The following is a 26,020-nucleotide window of genomic DNA, read 5'->3' as shown; positions in this document are numbered from 1 at the left end:
AATCACTTTTACATTAAAGGATCAACTTCAGATTTATTCACAAAACAAAGCCTGACAGTTAGGAAAAGAGAGATTTTGCACAGAGTGAAAGAACAATTGTGGAGTTTGCACTGGTAGAGCCGTTACTAACACACATGTAAGCATAAAGAGCTGCTCAGACGTTTCCTATCGACTCTGAGCTTTAAACACACCACCGAGCAGATAAAGACAATAAAAATGTAACTTCTAAAGGAAGCAAAGAAGTGACTGGGTTGTAATACATAAAGATGTTAATGCCATTTTGTGTTCATTATTTTCACCATGAGAAGTATCAGGATAAATGGGAAAGTTATACAGTGACAAAACTTAACAACTTTGCTGCTCCTACCAATAACAGCCACCAACACCAACAGCAGGATTTTGGCTTATCCAGGTAACTTGAGACTAAACCTGGGTTTTAGTATTACAAAGGTGGTTCAGCAGCCGCGGTGCTTTCAGTCTGTTTTGTGTTTAACCACCTCAGATTTTTCTAGTAGTGCACTACATAAAAATCAGTCACTGCTGCCCACGTGATCATGCTATTAGCTATGTTATCAGCTTGATAACAACCTTCGTGTGACTGCTTGGCCTGATTGGGGCTGTCGGGGTTCGTGAAGCCAGACAACGGAAAGATATCCTGCATTTAACTTGTACAAGTACAAGGCCTGAATGATCAGTTATGAATACCCTCAAACTAAAACGATGCACTGTAGTGCAGCCGGGATATGAAAGCAGAACGACTCAGACAAACAAAGCAAACACAGACAAACTTTTCTGCATCCTCTGGAAGGTTTCTATTAAAGTGCATCATAGTTTTCTTTGAGTCAGACGAAAAAACAAACAAATATCAGCATCATGGAGGAACACATCTGGACTAAAGTGGCTTCAGTACATCAATAACAACAGCGCCCCCTACTGGAGAAAGGTTTACCACCCTGCCAAATCTTCAGTTTTTCATAAAACTTGGTGTTAATGCAAAAACAAAAGAAGCCTCAAACATGCATAATCTGACATGTTCTACATTTACATGTTTATTTAATGTTTGATTTCTCCAACTTATTTTTTGAAATGTAGAAATCTAAAATATTGGAGTAATGGCTAAAATATTTATCGCCTTAATTATTGTGCAAATTTAGCTTTTTTTACACTTCAAGAAATGACAGACTGCATTTACAAGACACCTGAACTTGCTATATATGTGAAGGGAAAACTTATTTAGTTTTTGGGGGCTTTTTAGAGACAGGACAGCCGGGTGGGTTGGTTGGTGGCGGGCGGACATACAGTCGATGGCCTCAGGGCAAAATCGGGCCTCTGCAAATACCCTCGTTACACCCCAGGAAGCTACAGCGACGCCTTAAAACTTGGATTTTCACATATTTTCTGTAAATCGGGACGTAATAATCATGTAGTCAAGGTAACGTATACAGAGTGCATGATGTGGACGATGCAATAGCGACATAAATTTAAAAAAGTCACACATTACTGCGGTTATTAGACACTAACATACACGTGATGGAAATATAGTGCAATTTGAAAAGTTATGGCCTCTCCTGATTAGAAGTATTTTTAAAGTGCCAACACTCAAGACTTAAAGCCTCGTCCGATTGCTAACGTGTCACAAAGGAGACCAGTTTGACAGAAAGACTTCTCCTGCCACACCGTCAGCTCATGGATGTCCTGCAGGGGGCGTCTGAGCATGCTCAGAAAATCCTCGGTGGGTGATTAGAGGCTATTCTGTAAGGCTCAGTTAACTGATAGCGGCTGGACGGACCGTGCTCTGCACATGAAGTAATAAAACTAAAACACAATGATTGAATCACATTGATTAACTGCTGATTAAACCTGCACTGGTACTCTTCATGTTACTGTAAAGAAAATAATGAACGAATAGGCTCTGGCCGTCAGTAATCAGCTCTGTTCTTCACCGCTCTGCTCCACTAAGTATTTCCCTAATAAATCTCCTTCAGTGCACATGGTTTATATCTAATCCCATTTACACCGATGCTCTCAACATTTAAACCGGTCTAAATGCTTTCTATCTTGTTGCCGGTGTGAAGCCCAGCAGGCTCCTCATGAGGTCAAATATAAGCACATTCACAGACCAAGCCCTTCAGCAACGTTGCCTCTCAGATCTGTCAGTTAGCATCAGTTCCCTGTCCACGTCCCCTATGTAACTAGAGCATTAAATGGCACTCTTGTTTCGTCAGCTTCCTCCTCTATGACGATCCTCCGATCGGACCTGTCAGGACAGAAAAGTAGCCGCAGCAGCGCTAACCCGAGACGCACCAAAATCCTCAACACTAGAAAAGCAAAAGGCACCGTGATCTCCATCAGGTGGAAAATCGGGGCACTAAATTTACTCAAAATGCACGTGAGGAAAAACGTCCCCAAAGCTATGCAGGGGTACAGAGCCAGCTTAGCTAGCATAAGCACGTGCTCACGTCCACCGTATCGCACGTAGGGGTGCAGAGTTTCCTGTTCGTTGTACAGAGCGACCACCCAAATGGCGAGCTGAAAAATACCGGCGAAGAAAATGATCACACAGCTAATCTGAATGGCTTCCAGCTCATTGTGAGAGTTGGGCGGGAACTCGTGCGTTAGCTGGTAGGCTAACGGTAAACCTCCGACGAACGCCAGCGAGAAGGTGTTCAGCAGGCCCATGAAGCGCGTTGCCTTGGTGACATGGAGGAAAAGCGAGTGATGGACAAACCAGAGAAGGCCGACGGTGGCGAAGGAACCAAAGTAGGCGAGGTACTCGGGGCCGTAAAGCCGCAGAGCCGCTGTCAGGCTGCCGCCAAACTGCTTCTGCACGACTGTGGGATCTGGGACGTTGTCCTCGCTAGAAGGAAAGAACCGGAGAAGTTAAACATTAGAAGGTTTTTCCAATTATAACCTTTGTATTACATTTAACCCACACTAGAAAATGTAACAGAATCACTGCTACTCAGAGAAGTTTATACAAAACTGATTTTTGAAGTATTTTTAGTGAGTGTATTAAAGATACAGATGCCAACTCTGAGATTTGTGACCTCGATTGGAAAGTTCCTGATTTTGAGTCTTAACATCCAACAAAAAATTGTAGTTATGAATAAAAATACTGTAAACTGGTGCAAATTTAGACAGTTTAAGAGATGCCACAAATGCAGAGGTGCCTAATCGTGCATTCTATCTGACGACCACCAGATGGTGACAGCTGTGGCTGCAGGATGACTCGGCTTCCTATAGAAGTTTATGGCCTCAACATTCATAAACATTTTCTTCCCCTCGTTGTCACACTTGGTTTTTCTGCAATCAACATTGGAAGCTCTCATTTCAAGGCTTCAAAGCGGGACTTAAAAAACCAATCGGTGACATCGTGGTAAATACACCCATCTTTTACACTGGTTAGAAAAATCTAGGTATTGCTCATATTTACTAAAACGTGTCTATGTTGTAAACTTTGGTCAGTCTAACTTTCAAAGAGGGGCTTCATCAAAGGTGTGTGCAGCTTCGCAGCCACAACACGCTCGATAAACTGCAGACGTCACACCGTCTACATCAACTGTTTCGACTGTCCACCGTCCTTTTTCCCCTTATGTAGGGGCCATGACGTCTTCTGAACATTTCTTTGACAGGATTTAGTCCGAACATTCGGGGGAATTTATTAAAGGACATCATCATGCTAAGAAGTTCATCATTATGAGCAACTCTTGGTACGTCACCAGGCTCTGATCTTTACACTGAAGTCAAAAATACTTTTCTTCGACCATTTCCTTCATTTTTTTTTTATGCCAAATTAGTTTTTTTAACCTTAGATTTTCATAGTGGACTATTTAAATGTTCAGATCATCCAAATGACCAAAAAACTGACTCAATTCCTCTGACAGTAAAACAGGCCCCTCCCAAAGGATATTTGAAAGTTGCACAGCCGATAAAGCTGAAACGAACCATATGTCCAAGATGAGAAGCGTTGCTACGATGGCATAAACTCCGTCGCTGAAAGCCTCCACTCGTTCTTTGCTGAGGGGTTCGTTAGGCAGGTAGGTGTAGAACAACATGGAGTCTGGAGTTTCCTCCACCTGACCTGAAATGGACGAGGGTTGATTGGTACAAAGGCCAGAGGTCAGCACTTATTTACAGTTCCCGTACGGTCCGGCTCTTACCGATGGCTTTGCTGCGACACCACTTCAAACACTGGGAGATGTAAGGCAGGAAGATGACGATGGCCAAGAGAACGTAAGACTGAGGAAGAAATGAAAACGTGATACTGGGAGAGTGTTTCTGACCAGCTTTGGATTTGTTACTTTATTCACTGGCAAACAACAAAGAAATGTGAGAGCGGAGATCACCTATAATCATAAAATAAGACATTTATATATTGTCCATTTTTAAAATATGAAGGAAATAAATGTAGCAGCACCAACCAGCTGGAAGAAGATGAAGGAGAAGATGCTGGCGAAGAAGCACATGATGGGAACCTTCATGATGACTTTGAGGATGTGGTGTTTGTAGAAGGTCTGGTTCTCTGAGATCTGGATCTGCTCATTCAGGAGGAAGGGGCGGCTGAAGGCGTACAACACAATCACCGACTACAGAAACAAGACACACGGGATTACAACGTACGCAAACCGCCCTGCAACCACAGGCTTCAGCCGCCCAACACCTTAAGGCAGATAAATGGTTCAATGAAGTTAGGAAACTGAACAGAGCAGCAGACTTACCGAAGGATGACAATCTAACGTTTAAGTTTCTCACCTGAATGACGCCGATCACCATCACACAACCACAGAAGAGTAAAATCCCGAGGATGTTCTCAGGAAAGGTCGCCATTAAAGAAAACTGCAAAGTGTAGATGACACCACTGAATGAGAGCGTCGTTCGTTCAGCAGTGACTGATTCTGGGTCAACAGTTTCACACACTCAGACTCACTGTGTAGGGGAGGAAGGTTATCAGCATCATGCAGGCCTGAAATAGAAGCAAAAGCAGAAGTTCAGACTAAAAATGACCAAAATACTCTAAATGATGTGACTGCTGACAGAAAACACCATGAAATTTGAAGCCAATTTATACAGGCCTATAGTCTCTGCTCAGCCTAACTGTAAGCATAAGGTGAATTTAAGTAAGAGTATATGCACATGTAAGTCTCAAGTAACATCTTGTCCCTGCTTCGTGGGACAAACAACATGCAGACATGGATAAAAAACAAATAAGGATGCATGTCACCTGATCAAAAAAACAGACATCAGTATGCATTCATTATCATCCTTTCATGAGATAAACAAAACCTGAGATTATCTTGTAGGCAGGCTTAAATTACAAATTTAAAAAAATGACATTATCGTTTTGAAAACACTTTAAGTAATTTTTATACTTACGAGGTTCAGAAGTGCGAGACAGTCATCGATACGAACAACAACTTGAAACAACCTGAAGATAAACGAGGGGAGAAAGAATGAAAACGGGCGTCTTAGAAATAACTAGTACTATGATACTATTAGTACTAATACTATTACCACTACTACTAACCTGATATGAGCAGCCCAGGCAACAGTCACAATGAGGAATGTCATCAAGTAAACGCCGATCTTTGTGGTGAGTAGACCCTGAAGACTCTCCCTCAATTCCTGCAATACAAGATTTTACAGCATTTTCCTGTTATAGGTCCTTAATGTGAATTAAGATAGTTTAAAACTTCCAAAAGTAACTAAAGTTATCATCAGAGAATGTTGGAGAAGCAACCTGGAAGATGATCCAGTTCAGGTTGCAATTTGGTGTAATACCATTTTGTACCAAAAGATGGTGCGATGAGTCAGTGTAGCTTTTATTCAACCAGCAACAAATCATTAGAAACACATTTACAATGACGTCCCGTCAAAGCCTCCTGAAGAAAATAAGGGTGGGGCTAAAATTCACCGTCAAAAACAAAAACAGGCGTCACACATCTGAAAGCATTTCAGTGTAACCACAGGAGAAACACTGCCCCCTGCTGGTGACGATTTTATTTACAGTTTGCAGAGTGTAAATACAAACAATACGTTAACTTGTTATTACATTTACTGCAAAATCAGAAGCTGCATCAGAAAGCTCAGCTGAATAACAAGGATATCACGGCTTTGCTAAAACTTGAAATACGTTTTTAAAAAGTCCGACGTTACCTCATTATTTTCCACTTTGGTGTGAGCAACAGGTAAAATCTGTGGATAAATGAAACTGTATCAGGAGACAGATCAACTCAAACATACAGTGCTGCACATACACAGATATGTTAGACTCTTAGATCAGCGTGTTTGGGGCCAGGAGACCCAATTAGCAGTAATGAATTAGGCAGAAATCTTTCTATAAGTGTTATTTATTTATTTTGAAATTAATTGGAGTTTTCACTGTTACAGATTTTGCAGATAAGATTTTTTTCTCTTCCTGTCTCAGTGTGATGGGTCTGACTATGACAGTAAAACAACAGTTGAGAGAAGAAGCTCCATGAATTGGAATATTTGCGTATCTGCGCTTCACTGTGAATTTTCTATTCCGTGGGACTTTTTGCTGTTTGGTTTTGCTTCTTCTGTTGCAGATACTATATCACCTAAATGTTGTGACTGTGTTGCAAAGCTCGGCGTGTTTCCTACCATGACAGTGGCGATAATGGAGATGAGAGCATCGCTGTAGGCCAGCAGTCTGTGGGAGGACTGGGTGCTGCTGTGGCCCTCTCTCTCGGACGGACTGACGCTCTCCAGGAAGGAGGAGGAAGCTGCGTAGCTCCTCGCACCTTTCTTCTCCATCTCCTCCTCGACGTGATGCTCTATGATGTCGCTGTCGTCGTTTTCCCCCATCCTGGAGGAGCTGCTGGGGAGTGCTGCTCATCCACACACAGCGGACAGACAGCTGACTGAAGGCGGGGAAACAGGAAGCAGCAGCCCGGCTGGTTTCCTGTTCTCACCGGAGATCGTCTGTTAAAGCGAGAGGAGCCACTCGGGGTGAGAACTTTGTAATTTTTGTGTTTCTGATCTGGCGTGGTCCACAGTGGTTTTATTTGAGTGTGTTAGAAGCTGCCTTCTGATGTGGGTCTTAAAACCACTTAAAGTCACCTGACCGGGCCTGTTTGTGGTTTTGGTGCCTTTTAATCAAATTAACTGAATAACAATTTGACACCTTGTGTCTGACTGGACCAACAAACCGTTACTGTTGCCATTAATTAGCAGGTATTTGCACCTGTGACCTGCCATTCTAGCCAAGCAGGCCACGGTGAACTTTAACCTCTTTGTCAGAACCTGCAGCTTCACATAAAAGGCCAAAAGCAAAGTGGACTCTTCAAACAGCAGCCACCAAATCAAACTGTGGCTGTGTTCATTTTGCTTTAAATGCAGGTTATGATATTGCATAAGATCCTGTTCACAGAGCTGCTGATGTTCAGAAAAGGTTGTTTTACTGTAGAGTCAAACATATGGCTATTCAAACATTTTACATTTATTCATTCGTGCTGACTGATTTCTTTTATTTACTACAGCAGCATTTCTTTATTGTGTAGAGAAGCTGAGACCTAGTGCTGAAGCTGCACTTCTTTTTTCTTATTTTAAGATATCCCAGGGATTTTAATTGTGTAGTTAATTATCCTTACACTCACACAAAGGGGAGTTTTACTGTTTTGGCCCACTTAAGATCAAAGTGAGCTGCATGTGGCCCACAACAGTCTGACATCCCTGATGAGTAGTCAAACTCCACATCAACAATGGCCACTGGAAAGGACTTTTAATTAGCAGTTATTGTTACCACGAGCTTTCAGGGGAGCAGAGTAGCTCAACCAGCTCAACTTTAAGATCCATATTTCCCACACAGTAACTCGACTAGATCACCTCTGCATGACTCAGTTCATATTAATGCTATATAATTATTTCTGTTCTGGACCCTGGTGCAGCTACCATAATCCGTCTGAAACGAGCAGTTTTAGCCCCTCCCCCTTTAAGCCAACATTTTGATAATTGGCTGCCCCCACAAACACCTGTGTGGTCCTGTGCTGCTGTGACATGACCCTATTAGGGTTTTTTGATGCCACAGAATAGAAAAAAAGCGTCTATGAGAGAAAAATAAGGAAAAAACAAAACAGATATGTTAACTGACTTTAAATATATTGAGCCGTTTAATTTTAGATGCTGGTCTCCCTTAAAGAGGCATGACGAATCTAAGATATTCTAACCTCTCCTTAATATTTAAATGTCTTAATTTCTTACTTTTGATGTGTGTTGCTTTGGGATGCACCCGATAAATTAATCTTTAATTTAAGGTCAACTAAACATTCTGTATTCCAGACATTATTATTTAAAAGCTGATTCCTTAATCTAAAGGTTTTTGAAGTGGGGGGTTCAGTGGAAGTTTCTGATATGGATGAGTTTGCAGAAAACCGGCTGAAGGCTGTTTACAATCTTACACATGTGAGGCTCTTTTGCCTCTAGAGGGCGACATTACACCATAACTGCTGAAGAAGGTCGCAGGTCCGTTTTTTTTCATGAGGAATCCACCTGTTGTGCTGCAACTCTACCCGGCTTACAGTGATGTCATGTCACTGTAGCTCATGTCTGCATCCATATGCGATGATATAGGTCCGATCATTTATTGCTCTCTATTTATAGCAGGACTTTGCTTCTGGTTTACATGTATTATTTATTTATATTTATAGCATTTACAGTAATAATTTAAATACATTTCCTGGCTTATTGGAAACAGAGCTATTTCCCACTTATTCATATTCAAGCACATTTTGATTGAATATGAATATTTCTTTTAATTACTGTCCCCCTGCTGTTTTGCATTCTTGCTTTTCCTTCTTCGTGTCTTTTGGCATCGTCTCAGCCTCAGGGGCTTCACAGCAGCGCTACAACCTGGGGTCAGGAACAGCATGCCAAAGCCTGAGGAGAGTCTAGAGTCTTGAGTCTGGCTCCGGTCCCATGTTTTTCCACTGGTCTTAAAGAACCCCAGGTTCGGCGACTGCAGCCAGTGCCTCTGGCAGTGCCTGGGGCTGTCGCTCCTAATGACATCTCAGCATCCAAGGCTCTCCATCCTCAACACTGTTCATGCAAATGTGTACTAGATCTCCCCACTGACACAACACGATCCGTGGATTAAACCAGCAGCCAGCCATTTGAGAGGGTGGTAAGTAAGATTTCATCTGCTGAAAAATGGCTTCACATTAGCTGCAGGGGGACTGATCACTAGTACCTGAGTTTTAGTGATGTGCTGCCCTGCATTTAAAACACAAAACTCCACACGTGTTCACATAAAGACAATTTTCTATCTACAGCCAAACAAGGCACTGCATAAATTAGTCCGTCTGCTTTTCACACATAACATATAATATTAACAGTTTGGCTCATTGAGGTTGGGACAGACAGACATACATGTGCACCTGCAGTAAATATGACCTTATAAAAGAGGAGAAAGTAGAGCAACAGTTTTAACGGCATTCCCCTCCTGCTGTACCTGAACACACCTTCCTCATTCAGTCAATATCAACGTTCATTAGCTTTAGTTTACATCACTGCAACCAATGAAATCCCATTAAGATATTAGTTTCTTGTTATATTTAGCACAAGTCTTTTTATAATCAATCTGTCAACACAGCAAACACAAACAGCGATCAGAGGATGATCGCTCAAAGTAAAATCTGAATTCTGCGTCTTTCTTGCTGTGTGAGGCTGCTGTCAAGTTGTCATCCAGTTCCTCTGGACTGAAACATCCAACATATGTTACTATAATCAGTTTCACGTTGAAATATCTTCACATGATGACACATAGTCACGAAGTGATCTTGCACAACATTTTGAAAGATGGAACCCTGACTGTCGACATCATTTCCTCTTAATCACAGAAATCTGTTGGATGCACATTTGTATCTTCAGTTGCAATCGCCTGCATTTCCCTGTCACGTTACTGCTGAATAATTAAATTACATATCAAATGCAATCTGTTAAGATTAAAAGGATGACTGAGTGGGCGATGCTAAATCAAACATAAATAAATAAACATCATGTTTCATGTGGACAAACATTCATGTTCTTCGGTCCACTGGAGCAAAACGGTGTCAGAATTTGCTGAACCTGCTTCCTGGTTCAAGGATGAAAGGAAAATCTCTTCATGAACAGAAAAAAGTCCAGATTCTAAAATAATTTTCTTAAAAGTGAGTCTTAAAAGTTAGAACAGCATAAATCAGTATAACAATCAGCAGTTTCAATTTTATAGACATGAAGGGGTCGAGCTGAATAATTTTTAGGTCACCTCACATGCACTGAGTGTATCAGAGCTTTTGTTGTCACTGCTGTTAGATGATAGGTTATGGAGCCAGGCAGAAAACCAAAAATTGATCTGTGAGATGCAAGAATAGTCTGACTATTTAAGAGAAACTGCAGGTTCAGATGGGTTTAACTCTACAAGACACCCTTTTACCCTGAAATTATGTCGCTCCATTGGTAATATAAAAATAATTACTAGTATGCTTCATAAGCAGAGTGAAGCTGACCCCCCACCCACTTGAAACGTAAAGGCAAATAGGCGGAGCGGTTAGTGCTACGTTTGTGCTGATTTGTGCAGGTACAATAAGCGTTTGTGCTGCTGCGGTTTTTGAGATATTAAACTTTATTTTATAGGTCATTCAAAGGTCACCATCCCCCCCAGGCTGCTCCAAAACAGACCAAAATGAGCGACTTTTTTAGTGCTACATTTGTGCTGGTTTGTGCAGGTACAATTTTTTTTGTACCTTTTTATGCTCTTGCTCTTGACGAAGGCGGTCGCACTTTACTCCTCCTCTCCCTTAGCGTCCCTGCTTAGCCTCTTATGTCCCCTATGTAACTAGTTTCATAGAAACATTGTTTCTCAAAAAGTGTTCATGGGAGTGTAAAATGTTCAAATGTAGTTTTCAAAAAAGTTATTTTAATACACTCTAAAAAAATAAATACTCAAGCATTTGCATCGTAGTTTTATGAACGAAAAGTGATTGAAGTAAAGAAATTGAAGTAAAAAAAAACAAACAAAACTACACTCATTACAAATTTAGCTGATTAAATACAATAAGAGTTTGGGTTTTTTTAACAGAACTTTATTGAACAAGTGAACACAAAGCGAAAGGTCATTTGAAAAAGACATTTTTCAGCAGTAACACCATAACAGCATATCTCATATCATAGCAGCACAAATGCTAATTTTACCTGTACAAACCAGCACAAATGTAGCACTAAAAAAAGTCGACCATGTTGGTCTGTTTCGGAGCAGCCTGGGGGGATGGTGACCTTTGAATGACCTATAAAATAAAGTTTAATATCTCAAAAACCGTAGCAGCACAAACGCTAATTGTACCTGCACAAATATGCTCAAACATTTGCCTACGTTTCAAGTGGGTGGGGGGTCAGCTTCACTCTGCTGTATTATGAAGGAAATGGCTTGTAGAAATAAACTGTTGACTAAATTTCTAGCAAAATAACTTAAATTTTCATCCCATACAATGTATAACACTCCCATTCTGGCATGTAGAGTCAGTATTATAGAGATTTTTATCTGACTAGATCATCTGTCCTTGCAGGCCTTTCATTGCAGCTTTTATCTTGTCCCTGGTTAGTCACGTTACAATCAAGCAAACCAATCGAGACAGCACAAAGGAAGTGAAGGTTGAAGCGAGTGGCTGACATAAAAGCCCTTTTTACTCTTTCCAAGAGACACATTTAATGAAAGAGGGGATAGTCGCTGCATTCAAATGTAGCTTAGCAACTAAGAGCTGCCAGCGACCACATAGTGATGTGTTTGTGAGCAAATCAGAAGACGGGCAAGTCAAATCACCACTTACTCAAGAAACCAAACATTATGGTGCCATTTTCGACATCGTCAAAGAAAAATGAGTGAAATGCAATGCTTAGAAATGTTTGACTCTAAAATAAAAACACCTGCAATTATCATGTCGAAATGGCTCAAGAAGTGTCCTGATTACACCCCAGATTTCTGACAAACTTTCATAATCTATGAAGCTATAGTTAAAAATTACTGATCAGTGTTTAGTTTAAATTGTTTTACTATAGTAACAAAATATCAAGTGCTCAAAAAGCTGCTTTAAAATCATGTTTTAAATTTACTTGAGTCAAAGTTAATCAACAACACACCAAACTAACAAACAGACTAAATCAACCAACCACAATAAAAGAGTCCACCAAACAAACAAACTGTCAGAGGTTGTGTGTGGAGGCGAGGAAGAGATGACCCGAACGCAGGACTCACGGTGCAGGATGATGAGGTTTTATTGGAGCGAGTGAATGAACAGAGCAGGAACTAAAGGACTGACTGAAAGGCTGAACAACTGAACACAGGCGGGAACGACAACATAACATCTAATGACACGACAACAATCTGGTGGACACTGAGGACTTAAATACACGCTGGATGATGAGTGATTAGAAACCGGTGAGTACACAGCTGAACTTAGTCTGACTAATGATAGATGGAAACAAGTGGAACACAATACACAGGCGACACGCTGGCACAGAAAACAGGAAGCGAAAACCATGAGTGTGAAGAATAAACTGAACATGACAAAACTGAAAGCAACGACCCAGGAACCCTGACACAAACCCAACCAACCAACCAACCAACCAACCAACCAAGTGACCAAAACAGACTAACAACCAAGCAACCAACCAAAACAGAGACCAACAAACAAACAAACCCAACCAACCAACCAACCAACCAACCAACCAAGTGACCAAAACAGACTAACAACCAAGCAACCAACCAAAACAGAGACCAACAAACAAACAAACAAACCCAACCAACCAACCAACCAACCAACCAAGTGACCAAAACAGACTAACAACCAAGCAACCAACCAAAACAGAGACCAACAAACAAACAAACCCAACCAACCAACCAACCAAGTGACCAAAACAGACTAACAACCAACCACACAACCAAAAAAAAAAAGAGTCCACCAAACAAACAAACCCAACCAACCAACAGCTGAACACACTAATGAGCAAACTTGAACAATCATCCAACCAAACCAGACTAACAACCAAGCAACACTCAGGACCCACGCTTACATAAATGTGGGTGCTGATCTTTTAAATGTAAATTATATTTCTTCCAATAACTTTTAAACATGTATTGTTTCAGGAAACAGATCCTAAGCACAGCGGGATGGTGGCGCGGTGGTTATCACCACTGATGACTTCCTCTACCATCTGGCTGGGGCCTCCCTGTGTGGAGTCGTTGGTTGTCTCTCTGTTTGTGGGGTTTTTGCTCACAGACCAGAGACATGCGGTTGTTGGGGTTAGGATAACTGGTGATTTTAAAATTAACTACAGGTGTGAATGGTTGTCTTTTCCTCTGTGTTAGCCCTGCATCATACTGGCGTACAGTGGTCCCTCGCTATATCGCGGTTCACCTGTCGTGGTCTTGCTGTTTCGCTGATTTCTTTTGTGTACAATTTTGCATGCTTTCTTTCTTTTTTGTTTGTTTGTTTTTTTACAGCGCATTGTGTCCTCGTCCTGATTGGCTGTAGACCACTGTCAATCAGTCTCGTGCCGTATGTCCTGTACAGTACGGAATGCGTTCAGCTTGTCAAATTTACCTAAATCTTCAATCGCTAGCAGTGTGACTCTGAAGCGCTGTGCTGTATGTTTGTACGTTTTCTCCCCAACAAACACAACAATGTCGATGACACGTCGTCACCTGCGTGTGCCTTTGGTTTCATTCTCTGATACTGGACTCATTTTTCTACAAAGGTTTGAACATTGAGAGTTTAAACAAGAGAGAAAAGTGTGAAATGTTCACGCCTGTCTGAGAAAAGTGTATAAATGTGTGTAGTGAGGAGTTTTACAGCCTTAAAACAGCTACAATAATTGTAAAAAATAAAGCTGGCTACTTCGCAGATTTCACTTATCGTGGGTTATTTTTGGGACGTAACTCCCGCGATAAACGAAGGACCGCTGTATAACACACCTGTCACCCTGAGGCATAGGGGGATAGGCTCCACCTATCCCTACCTACCCCCCAACCCCCCCATGACCCTGATAAGGATACGTGGGAGAGGATGGAAGAATGGATATTCTATTAAATAGTAAAAAATGAGTTCCTGTAAATACAATAAAGGTCAGCGTGACCAGGATGCTGCTGCCGTGTATTGTAGCCCATGTGATATATTTTAGTGTCATTGTTAATTTTCTAATCCCTTTAATCACTGCAGGATGGTTTTTGGATCCCTGACCCACAGGATGGAAATGTCTGTCCTGCAATGCTTGCATATCAAAAATGTTGATACATAAAGTATATAAGTCACAGAGCAGCCAAGAAGCAGACAGTTATGTAACAGTGGATTTACAGTGGATGGCTTAACTCAGTACTCCAGAGACCAGACTTTAGATTAAGTCAACTTATTTTGCCAGCATGCGGTGGAACATTTGAGTTGCTGCACATCTTTATACACTATGGAACAAAAAATGTGCAGTGTGACTCTTTCTTGATGTGTCCTTTCGGGTAATCAAACAGAAGTGCATTTTTAACTTTGCTGCTGACCACTTACAAAGCTCTTGTCCATCACTACAACAGATTATTTTGCTTCATGCCAGCTGCCACGTAAAACTGGAGGTAAACACGCTGCACAGGCTCTTAACCCCGCTAAGCTCCTTTTGCCATGACGGGGTATTTTTAGGACATGCTGCCTCTCAGAAAGAAGCGATTTTGTGAAATCGGTGAATCACTGATGAACACATAGGATAGTGAGAATTCATCATGTAGTCTGATTGATGAAATATTACTGATTCTGCTTGTTGTTTTTACCCTTTAGCTACCTACAGTATTGACTTTTAGGATGTTTCACACATTGATCATGTTATGTAGCAGCCTGAAGTAGAAGATGAAAGGATAAGCACACAACTACTGTGCAGTCTATTTCTTTGCTGGTCTAAATTCTACCAACACACATTTAGAGAGTACAAACGCTTCTGAATGTTGTGCTCATGAGCAGCGGCACATGCTGGCAGGGCTAGAGAGTATCTGGCCTGTTCACATTTGCTCTTTTCATGCTACCATCAATGGTAGAGACCATTTAACTATACACACAAAGCACCAGCAAAATACCACAGACCCCAAAACAAGAGATAAAAAAAACAACAAATAATTAAAGGTAAATAAAAGAAAGAAAGTGCTAAAATAAAGCTGACAAATAATCATAGACAACCAAATTGCTGTTTCCAGCGAATATAATGAGCAAACTTTGAATGACTTTCTCAGACCACAAGACCAGCTTGTACAATCAAAGAATAACACAACGGATCTGGAAGTCGCCAGACAACAAAATAAAGAAATAAAAGGAATCATCAAACCCCAGGGATCTCCAGCCTTGCTACCCTTTCCTCAGTTTCTGACATTCATCCAAAGCCATTTCCCATGAGAGGAACCCAGGTGGGGGCCCATCTGCTCAGCAGCCACCTCTGTGATAGCCCATCACTCTCCCCTTCTCATTTCCCGCTCTTCATCCCATCCTCCTGACCCCTTTCCCTCCTTTCCTCTCCCCGTCTTGCCATCCCCATCTGAGCGTTCACATGCCATTACTGAGATATTACCGAGTCTGGGATATTGTTGTCGTCGGACTATTCGCTGTCTCGTCCCCTACAAGCCAACCAGACACGAGACTTGATAGCTTAATCAGTTTTGACAGGACTAGTGGCTGCCATCACAACCCCTGCTGTCTGGCTTTGCAGCTCATCACCTCAACTTAATAAACCCTGTCAGGTGTAAGAGGCCTGCTGACGTTCACCTTCCTTCAAAGACCCCGTTATGACCACACTCCATTCATTACCCTGGAGAAAAATATGACTTAGGCCATGTCAACACTGATGAGGATAAGTTTGAAATTCTGTGTAAAAGTTTATTTGATCCAGAGTAATATTTACTAAGAGGCTGTCATATACAATATCAAAAAAAATGTATCAAATCTATGTGCAATTATCAAATAATAAAAGCAAAAATAAGGTAAGGGGGACCAGATTCGGGCCATAAGACCTGTGTGTACTGAACAGAATTGCTATGTGAAACTAGCATGAGATGAATAAAGAACAAAATGCAGCACAGCCGTGGGGAATAACTGACCCATCTGCCCATATGCTCAAAGAATAAACTGAACAGATCAACTTACTGGAGAACAGAGTGCCCTGGTTGTTTTCTAGTATTAGAAAGTACTTTACAAAAGTCTTAACAAACCTCTCATTTTTTTGCATTTTGCTTCAGAAGAGCCAGAATTTCTTAGAACCTTTGAAATGGTCTTTATCAACAGTTCTCCAGGCTTTCTGAAGTCTGATCAAAGCTTCTTTTAGACACACGTTTTCACTTATTTTCAGTCAGGTCTGTGTACCTGACTATTTTGAGACATATTTTCATCATTTCTGACAATTTGGCAAAGAAATGCCTGCAGATTGAATATATTTTAGGTACTTTTTACCTGTAGACTGTCACAAAAACAAGTATAGAATAGAATAGAATAGAATAGAATAAACCTTTATTATGCTACAGATGAGAAATTTCTGTGTTACAGAGCTCTTACAGCAAGGGGAAATAAAATATAAAAGGAAGACGCAAAGTGGTCCTATAAACATAAGCAGTGTTTATAGGACATTCTGAAGGAAGAGAAACAGGGAGAAAAAGCTGACATTAGACAAGAGCTGGATTGTAATTTTAGTAAACTTTCATTCCAAGTATTGACTTTTTTCAGGCTTGTTAGAATTATACAAACTCTTTTAGTGTATTTAAATAATTTTCCATTAGCAGCAACATATAAAGAAATGAGGGATGACTCAAGACTTTTTTTATTATTCTCATGTTTGTCTGGCCGGAGTCATAGGTAGACTCAGAAATGAAAGGTCAGTGAGTTTATTTACAGCGTTGGTGCAGACAGTGTTATATACAAAGTGTTTCTGAGGTGCTCAGTTCAGAAGTCCCATATGTACAAAATCCAATAGAAGAAAGGTTCATGGAATCCAAATCCCTGATACGCTGAGTCTCTCGAACAGAATCTCTTAACACCGCCAAGCAACAAACACTCTTGAAACTCGCTGGTCCATCCTTAACACAGGAAGAGGAATATTAGAAATCTTCAGTGAGTAAAGCAGCGAGGTAAAGACTACCATGGCGAAGACTGGAGGTCTGGTCCAGGTTAAATAGCAAGCAGCTGATTGCCAGATGATCCGCAGGTGATTGATTGAAAAGAAAGGGGAGAGAGAGAAACACTGGAGACACACAGGAGGACCATGATAATTATTGTACTTGTGCCTCATATCCAGTAAGCTGTCTGGTGACTCATGCAAATTCAGAGGAAGTACCTGTTATATGAAACATTTATTCACATCCAGATGTTAAAACAGGTTCCAACAAGGACACTAAACAACTCACTGTAGGAGTCTTTTGCAGTGGGTAATGATCCTGTTATGAATTCAGTATCCTGTAGACACTGCGCTGAGACACGGCTGCACATTTATCACAAAACAAGAAGATTTTAAGCCTCTACATCATCTCTATGGGTCGATAGAAATAAAGATTGTTGTCTGTTACAACTCATCATTTTAAATTGTATTAATGATTAAAGTTAGTAAAGGTTGTGGACACCTTGTGATTGTAGTGTTCATACCAAAATAATGAATAATGGAATTATTTATTTAGAATAAAGGACGTTTCACTTTGTAGCATTGCAATTACAACCTCCTCTTCTTACATTCTAATTAGAGTTTTAATGATTACTGTGTAATGAAGTTGTGATCATGTTTAATACAGCCTGTACATGGGATGACCACATGTTCCGCTTTAAGTGGGAACACCTGGTCAAGTGTTTTCATCACTTGTCCTACATATTGAGAATATATCCCATATACTGATTGGCTGTAGGTCAACACAGATGAGTCTCACAGGAAATATGTGTCTCAAAAAAGGGATGTGGAAACTCAAAGATGATTTCCAGACAGAAAAGCACGCTCTCACATCATAGGAAAAAAAATTCATAGGATCCTTGTTGCCAAACCTTTTACCTGGAGATGCTGTGAGTGTTTATTGATTTATACTTGGGGAAGAACCCTAATGTGACTCACAAAGAGCCTCTTTATTCAGTTCAATTCAATTCAGTTTTATTTATACAGCACCAAATCACATCAAGGCGATCGCCTCAAGGTGCTTTATATTATAAGGTAGACCCTACAATCATGTGACCCCCTATGAGCAAGCATTTGGGTGACAGTGGGAAAGAAAAACTCCCTTTTAACAGGAAGAAACCTCCAGCAGAACCAGGCTCAGGGAGGGGCGGGGCCATCTGCTGCGACTGATTGGGGTGAGAGAAGGAAGACAGGATAAAGACATGCTGTGGAAGAGAGACAGAGATTAATAACAAGTATGATTCAATGCAAAGAGGTCTGTTAATACATAGTGAGTGAGAAAGGTGACTGGAAAGGAAAAATGCAATGCAATGCATCATGGGAATCCTCCAGCAGCCTAGACCTATTGCAGCATAACTACGGGAGGATTCAGGGTCACCTGGTCCAGCCCTAACTATATGCTTTAGCAAAAAGGAAAGTTTTAAGCCTAATCTTAAAGCAGAGATAGTGTCTGTCTCCTGAATCCAAAGATTCATTAAGATAAGATGGGGCCTGATTATTTAAGACCTTGTATGTGAGGAGCAGGATTTTGAATTCAATTCTGGATTGACATCCCACGTTTAGCTGTTGGGGTGCAGTCACCCTTACTATGCTTTTATCTAAAATACCCCAAAGATTTTCATTAGATAAAAAATACTCTCTTTTGAAATATCCTGACAATACTCTCTATTAAAAATACTAAAATTCTTATTTTTCTTTCTTTGAGAATATTTAAAAATATTCTTACTTAGCAAGATATAACTGGTGTTAGCCCTCATAAAGTCTGTAGATGTACCTTGCTGTCCATGACGCTCGTGTTAGCTAATAACTCAACATTTTTGTCACTTCAAAAAACAAAACACCAACATGGCCATGTCCACAGTGCTTGACAAATCAGTGGGTGTGTTCCTTTAAGACTTGTTGTAATCACAAAAAGAGGTCAGCTGAGGGCTTCAAGTGATGTTCAGCAGTTTTACAGCAGGTGACAAGATGAGAGGTGACAGATAGTGCTGCAGACATGCAGTATTCCTCAGGGTACTTTCACCATCAGCACCATTAGTGTCTGAAGTGATGATGAACTGAGGTGTTTCTCGAGAAATTAAAGCAACATTTCACTTTGGTACATTTTCATTGCTTGACAAACATTTTTACAGCAGTTATGAGGAAGTTGGCCTCTGACAAGGCCTCAAGGCCTCTTTTAATCACAAGCTCTCAGGCCTTTGTCTCTTCCAACAGCCAGCGTTGGTAATTATAGTTAGGAACAAGGATCCTTCATATCCTACAGAACAAATGCCATTAATTTAGGTTTTACAATGCTCATACCTATGAAAAATGTTGTGAAAATAACTTTATCTAAATGGACTAAACCTCAAAATATGAGCACTATCAGGATTGGAATGTACCAGTACTTTTATTTAATTTAAAAGCTTTAGGTTATGAGTTAGATATTTACAGTTTTACTGTATAATTGTCATAATACCAAATATATTTGGACTCACAGTCAAACCCAAAGACCAGAGACCTGTTTACAGGACTTAAGGAGATAGCTTAACAAAAAGCAGGTTCTCTACAGGAAAGGATTGGGAAGTGGGGAAGATAAATTGCTGCATTTGTGAAGGACATAACATCAGATTACAAATTAAGAAAAGCTAGAGAACACAAGAAATTGTGATCAGGAATACACTGATCTGATTCTTGGATCAGATACCGGCACAATCTTGACTGAGAAGCTTGGATCGGATATTAATGACAATGGGCCAATCTGTGAGCCCGATCTATTCATTTCAGTTCTGTGTTGCTCTGTGATCCTTACAGCACGAGTCATCAGTAGTGCATACAATAGTGCATACAATAGTGCATACACAGGTTGTATCTAATACTGTGCAGGAGAGCTAACAGCAAAAGGGATTTGGAGTTATTTCACATGTGCGGCTGCAACAGTGTCCAGTTGGGCAGAGTGTAGACGAGTTATCCACGACTCTTTGTAACAGTGAAAATATTATTTTAGCTCTAAGATAATGCAACTACACATAACCACTGTAAATCTGGGAAATGTTTTTGTGTTTCACATGTCTGAAAGAAAGAAATATCAGCCAATATGTCAGATTTTAAATGACCAAATGTATGAGTGTCAGTTTTAAAAATCCTGTATCAGAAGTTTTTATATCGCACTTAACGTAACTCCAGAACATTCTCCACTCCAGGGACAAATATACCATTGCTGTGGAGCCTAAAGTCCAGCTCATCACTCACAGCTTTGCAGCTGATGGCTGGTCACTCAGTATGTTGTCTCTAATGTATTCTGAGCTTTAGAAAAGTCGGAGTGAGTGCGAAACAAACACAAAAGACCATTTTATGCTTATTATGTCTCATTAAGTAGGCAAGAGAACTGAAAAGGTTTATTGTATTATGCAGACCTGAATAATATAATTGCATCATTTCTTCTTTGACTCACTTCGGTCTAAATTGCAGCTCTGTATTTCTGTCCAGTCGTTAATCTCCTCATTTATGTTCTGGTCATGTGTCGGTGCAGAGCGGCGGCGCCAGCGTGGGAGTCTTTCATTCCTCATCGTGTCACTTTCTAATATGAAGTGTCAGAGCTGTCAAGGTGTGATTATGAATCCCTGCCGTTAATCGGAGACTGAAAGTGAGAAATGGAATAAAAGACTTGGTCCCAGAATCAGTAAAGACTGCTGATCAGTTAATAAATGAGTTTTCTTTCAAAGGCACACAGTGGAGAGCGGTATTGATCTTCTCACATAAATGTTTATTTCAAACTATAAAAGCATCCCTTTAGGAAACAATGAACAGTCCTTAGCATTCAGGTTTATCACTGCTACCAAATGAAGGAGAACAAAAAAACTAATGTTAAAACAGATCAAAGTCTTATCTCTGATCCAGATACTGAAAAAGCAAAAACGCACTTTCTACCAGTGAAGAAGTCATGTTGAAAGAGAGCTGGTGCTGCAGGCATCCGGCCTTTATTTACAGCCTGCTGAGTTTACAGTTCGTGCAGCACCGGCTCGGTGCAGAGGACATTATTGATGTGTCTATCCGTGAAATGGCAGCGGATTGGTGGTGGAGGTCAATTCCATTACACCTGGCTTGTGTAGTGTCAACATGGCTCAGTCTGAGACAGATGCTGTGGGAGATTATTTGGCGTTGAGATGAGAAAGACATGCTCCTTTGATCAGAGCTGGGCGAGCGGCAGAGAAATTGAACTCATCACTCTGACCTGCATCCAGCTTCATGGAAGAACGGGCATGACTCGGTTATTACGTTGGACTTCAGGTGGCACTTGAGCTTGTCAAGCAGGCTTTTGTCATTGCAATGCTTACATTAATCGTTGCAGTCATGGTCTTTTTGGCTGTAGATGAATCTGACAGCAGCGTGGAGGTGATGGTGGTGACACTGGCCTGTTTACTGATGAAGTGCCAGTCTTATTACAGCCACCAAAGAGGTTATGTGATTGGGTCAGTTTGCCTTTTTAAAGCAGGACTGCAGAAGATTCGAGAAGCGATGGATTTAAATCAGTCTTACTAGAGGTAGGGCTCGGACCGATTTATAGATGTGGATCAAGGAATTTTTGGGAAGATTCTTTATTGTTATGATCAGGGCTGCCACAAACGATTATTTTGATAGTCGACTATTCACCGATTATTTTTGCGATTAGTCGACTAATCAGATCATCGTCCATTGGACGTAAAACGACAGCTTATTGCACCAGCAGCATCTGCTCTTATATAACTATCATTAGCTTACAGCTTGAAGTGTTTAAGGTATGTGCTAACTAAAAATAAAGACAAGATGATAGTTTATAAAATTTTAATGACATCTGCAGATTGTTTCGGTGAAGTTTAATAAACTCAGCCGTCTGCTCCTTGCTATCTAAAATATAACAGGACACTGGAGTATATTCTCGAGCATCTCACACTTCTGATAATCAGCTTTATTCAGCTGTGTGAAAACTATAACTTTAATCTCAGCCAAACAGATTTACTCAGGAACAAATAAAATACTAAAAAAAAAGCCAAACAATAACATTGTTAAGTTATCTAAGTGACTTATATATATTTAACCTGAGTAGTGAAAGATGGCGGTGGGTTTGAAAACGATTTGCCGGGAGTCCGGTGTTCTCACGGCTCTAGCTAGTGAGCCTAGCTCCCGGCTAGCTATCGAGCTAGTGGGTAACTGACGTCTCCGAAAACGTCGGAGCGCTTTTGAAAATATGTGGTGTCCTGATAAACTGAGCAGATATTTGAGGTTTACACAGCTACATTCTCACCTGAAAATATGTTAAACGTTTATTTTGTGATCCAGAAAGAATAATAAGAGTAATATTAAGGTTAATTTGTACGTTTCCAGGAAACCAGCAGAGTTTTCTCGAATCACAGTTCGTTTTTTTATGCTTTTTTCAGCTGGACAAGAACAAGGTCAGGAAGGCTTAAAGGTAAGATAATCACTGGAGTTGAGTCTGATTACCACATTACCACAAGGGCAAAAACAATCTAGCAAGGAGTGAAAGTATCAGCTAGCCTTTTATTTTCAAAAGGTGATGAGTTAATGGAAAACAGGTGCGCACACTGGCTCAGCGACAGGAACACCCCACTCAGGGGCGAGGTCAGGCACCAAGGCCTACCCAACTCCACCTGAGAGCACAGAGAGAGAGGAAGCTGGAGAGCCAGCCTTGTAGAAACATGGCAGCCTGTAAATGTTAAGACACTGAGAGAAAAGGTTCAGGCTGAAGCTGAATGTTATAATTGGCTGTTAACATTTTCTAAAAGCAAACTTTTCTGTACCAAAGGCAAAACGGAGGACACAAAAAGCACGTTGTAAACATCTCATACAACAGCAATTATTTCTAAGTTTTCATTTAAAAAAAACGTCAGTTTGCTTTATTCGCTTATACAACAATTTGTTTATGTTTTCTGCAAAATTAAAACGTATAACTTGGACTGGAGACCTGCAGGGAGTTCCACACTAAGGAAACAGGGGAGGCAATGAGCCTTAACTTCAAACCCTATTACACAGGAGTCTTTGCTAACGCACACTACAGCCACTGGCTGTTGCAGAGCTCGCCCAAATGGAAAATGAGACTTGAGAAATTTGCCCTATTTTCCTTCTTCCTCCCTCGATACGCTGGAAGTAATTAATATGGAAAGAAAATAAACGTAATGAGATAAAATTTCAAAATCCCACAGAGACCATTTCATGATCTGTGTAAAGGAGATTTAATGATTTTTGCTCTGTGATGTGAAAGAAAGGAACGGAAGAAAGCGTCTAGAAATAGATGTTTTCAATAAATGTTTTGTGTCAGATAGTGTAGACAGAGCCCATGAGGCTCCTGTTGGATCACTGTGGACGTCCACATCTGTTGCAGTTCCTTCAGCATCTGTTACATTTCTATCTTCTCACTTGGCTCTTTGCTGTTGTTGCTGCCAGCTCTGGTTTTTGCATTGCCTTCTTACCTGCACTGATTGATTTCTAACCCATGATCGCCCTGTACACTACTGTCGCCACATGGTTGCGCCTGCTCGCTGTCCCACCTTGCATTTGGACTTTCCCAAGAGCACATTTGACACAGCTTGATTCCTGTCTGCTGTGGTACACTCCCCCCTTCACGAATCTGTTCTTGTGCTGCCATGATGAAAGCCCCTGATCTATCCTTCTGGCCAGTTTTCTCTAGCTACTGGTAATCTTTTTTAATCTCAGCCACTTTCTCGAGCTGTCATTGGTGTCTCTTCTTCCTCATCATCTCTTCTTCTGTCTGAGGCTGTTCGTCCTGGGATACCATCTTCCTGATGTATTCAGGGAAGCTCCTTGTTTCATCCATGGACAGTGACTCTGACACTCACTAATAAAGCTCTCATTTTGTTATGCATAGAGTGCCAAGCTGCTGGAATTTGGATGTGAGCCTTATATTCCATATATTCCATAACATCACTGGCTCTCATGGGTATCTCATGACTAGTAGGGCGTGCATGTAGATGACTGGGGTCCTATAGCAGATTTGAATATGGATTGATCTGTGCATGAAGCGCTTTTCTTTTTCCCCAGTGCAACTTTTAAAAGTTCTTCCTGTCCCTCAGACTATTTTTAATTCTGCTAGATTTCTTTCTGCTAAACTTTGATCATTTCTGTCACTGTGACTAACATTCCTGCTTCCTGATCATGGCTCACCTGGACTGATACTCCTCAACTGAACATCCTTCTGTAACATATGATCCATATGACTTTCCTTCTGTGTACAGCAGCCACTTATCTGTCATGACAGTGTGAATTGGATTCCACCCAAAAGAAACAATTCAACAGTACAAATAAAACAGTATGACTTCCACTGTGGGATACAACTCAAACATTATTGATGGAGTACTCATCCATGTCATCTCACACCTGCAACACATCAGCTTTTAAATGGCTAAGCTTTCCTGTTTGCCTGTTGTTTCTTTACAAATCTAGATAATAGAAAACCTAGCATCGGGACTACAAGCAGACAACAAATGGACATTTGTAGGCTTCTAGTACCAAACGTCTTGTTCCTCGTCCTGCATATTAATATGGAGATATCTAATTGTTGAAATGAAAGGCATGCTGATGTGTACAAATGAAAAAAACAAGGTCATACCACTTGTTCAGTAATCCACAGAAACCAAAAACCCATTAGCAGTGCTCCTTCCTGTCTCTAGCAAACAAAGGGGTGAAAATATTGTGCCTGTAGGCTGGCAAAGCTTTCATAATATTGCATGTGCTCGTGTGTGTTCCACATGTACTGTGTTCAGCTCTTTTCCATCAGTCATAATTCAGTAACTGCATACAGTGATGATGTATAGAAATTAAACCTAGTTCGTGACACTGTGTGACATAAAGCAAGCACAATGTCTCGTAACAATTTTCTTGTCTCCACAATATTTTGTACGGTACAAATTCAGCAAATATATGTACGTGTACAAAAACAGGGCTGAGGCAGATCATGCTGCAACAGCTCATTTATTATAAGCACACAAACGGTTTTAGCAACAAACCAACACTAAGCCTAGAAAGTGTGTGTGGATGGATTTCATGCACTTGCACAACAAATGACTGACCGAGAGCAAGCATAATTAAGCAAGTGTATTTGAGGTTTAATTAGCTTTCTCATGGGTGTAGTGCTTTGTATCTCATTGGCAAGTTCCACAGGAAACAAAGCAAACATATCCAGTCATAAAGAAAGTCTGCACTGCAGAAGCTCCATCTTTTTTCTCCGCGTTATGTTACAGGATTTTGATGTCTTGTGTACTTGCACATGCATCCTTACAGTTTTTGTGCGTTATGGAGCCAGTGGACTTTATCTTAGAGCATCTGACTGCGATATTCTGATCAGTGCATACAATGAATAAAAGAAAAAGTAAACTGGGAACATTGTAGTAAAATCAGGGTCTGTAATCAAGAATCTTGTGAAAAATGTGAAACCACTCACAAAGATGTAAAAAATATTTGCAATAAGGCATCAGTTCACCTGGGGCGGCAAAACCTGATACAAAGATGCTTCTGCATGAAGTGAGAGCCTTGTGAAAACTTCATGCATATACCTAACAAACAGACATAGACAAGATAGAAGATGAGAAGCTAAACTGAGGACAGGCAGGCAGGCAGCACAGTGCATGCTTCCATGTGTACAGTAAAAAGAAAGAAACTAATGTCATCTTTCCACAAAGCTCTTTATTCTCTGTTATACTCATCGTATTATCATGTAATTATTGTACAGTGTATTTCACACATGCATGTTTATCCTCTGTGACCACAAAGTCAAGACAAAATTCATTATTTTTAAAAAATACTGTTCATTTCCTTTTCCTGCTCCTCCTCTCTTCCCTTCTCCCCCCGTCTTCTCTCCCTCTTCTCCCTC

The 26,020-nt window shown here is 40.7% G+C and overlaps 1 protein-coding gene across 1 annotated transcript; it reads right to left on the bottom strand.

The window, feature by feature from the left end:
• Positions 1-6: 6 nt before the first annotated feature.
• On the bottom strand, positions 7-12,725 carry tmem175 (transmembrane protein 175). Its single transcript, XM_076891197.1, has 11 exons — positions 12,245-12,725; positions 6,622-6,942; positions 6,154-6,192; positions 5,525-5,622; positions 5,374-5,425; positions 4,928-4,963; positions 4,753-4,836; positions 4,422-4,586; positions 4,161-4,239; positions 3,946-4,081; positions 7-2,857 (listed from the first exon to the last, which is right to left on the bottom strand). The coding sequence occupies exons 2-11, from the start codon at positions 6,823-6,825 to the stop codon at positions 2,185-2,187; spliced, it is 1,566 nt and encodes a 521-aa protein (XP_076747312.1). The 5' UTR covers positions 6,826-6,942; positions 12,245-12,725; the 3' UTR covers positions 7-2,184.
• Positions 12,726-26,020: the final 13,295 nt, after the last annotated feature.

This window comes from Maylandia zebra, linkage group LG12, assembly GCF_041146795.1.
Source record: "Maylandia zebra isolate NMK-2024a linkage group LG12, Mzebra_GT3a, whole genome shotgun sequence".
In the NCBI taxonomy this organism is placed as follows: Eukaryota; Metazoa; Chordata; class Actinopteri; order Cichliformes; family Cichlidae; genus Maylandia; species Maylandia zebra.
The sequence above is the reverse complement of the archived record's forward strand: the minus strand, read 5'-3'. Positions and strand labels throughout refer to the sequence as shown.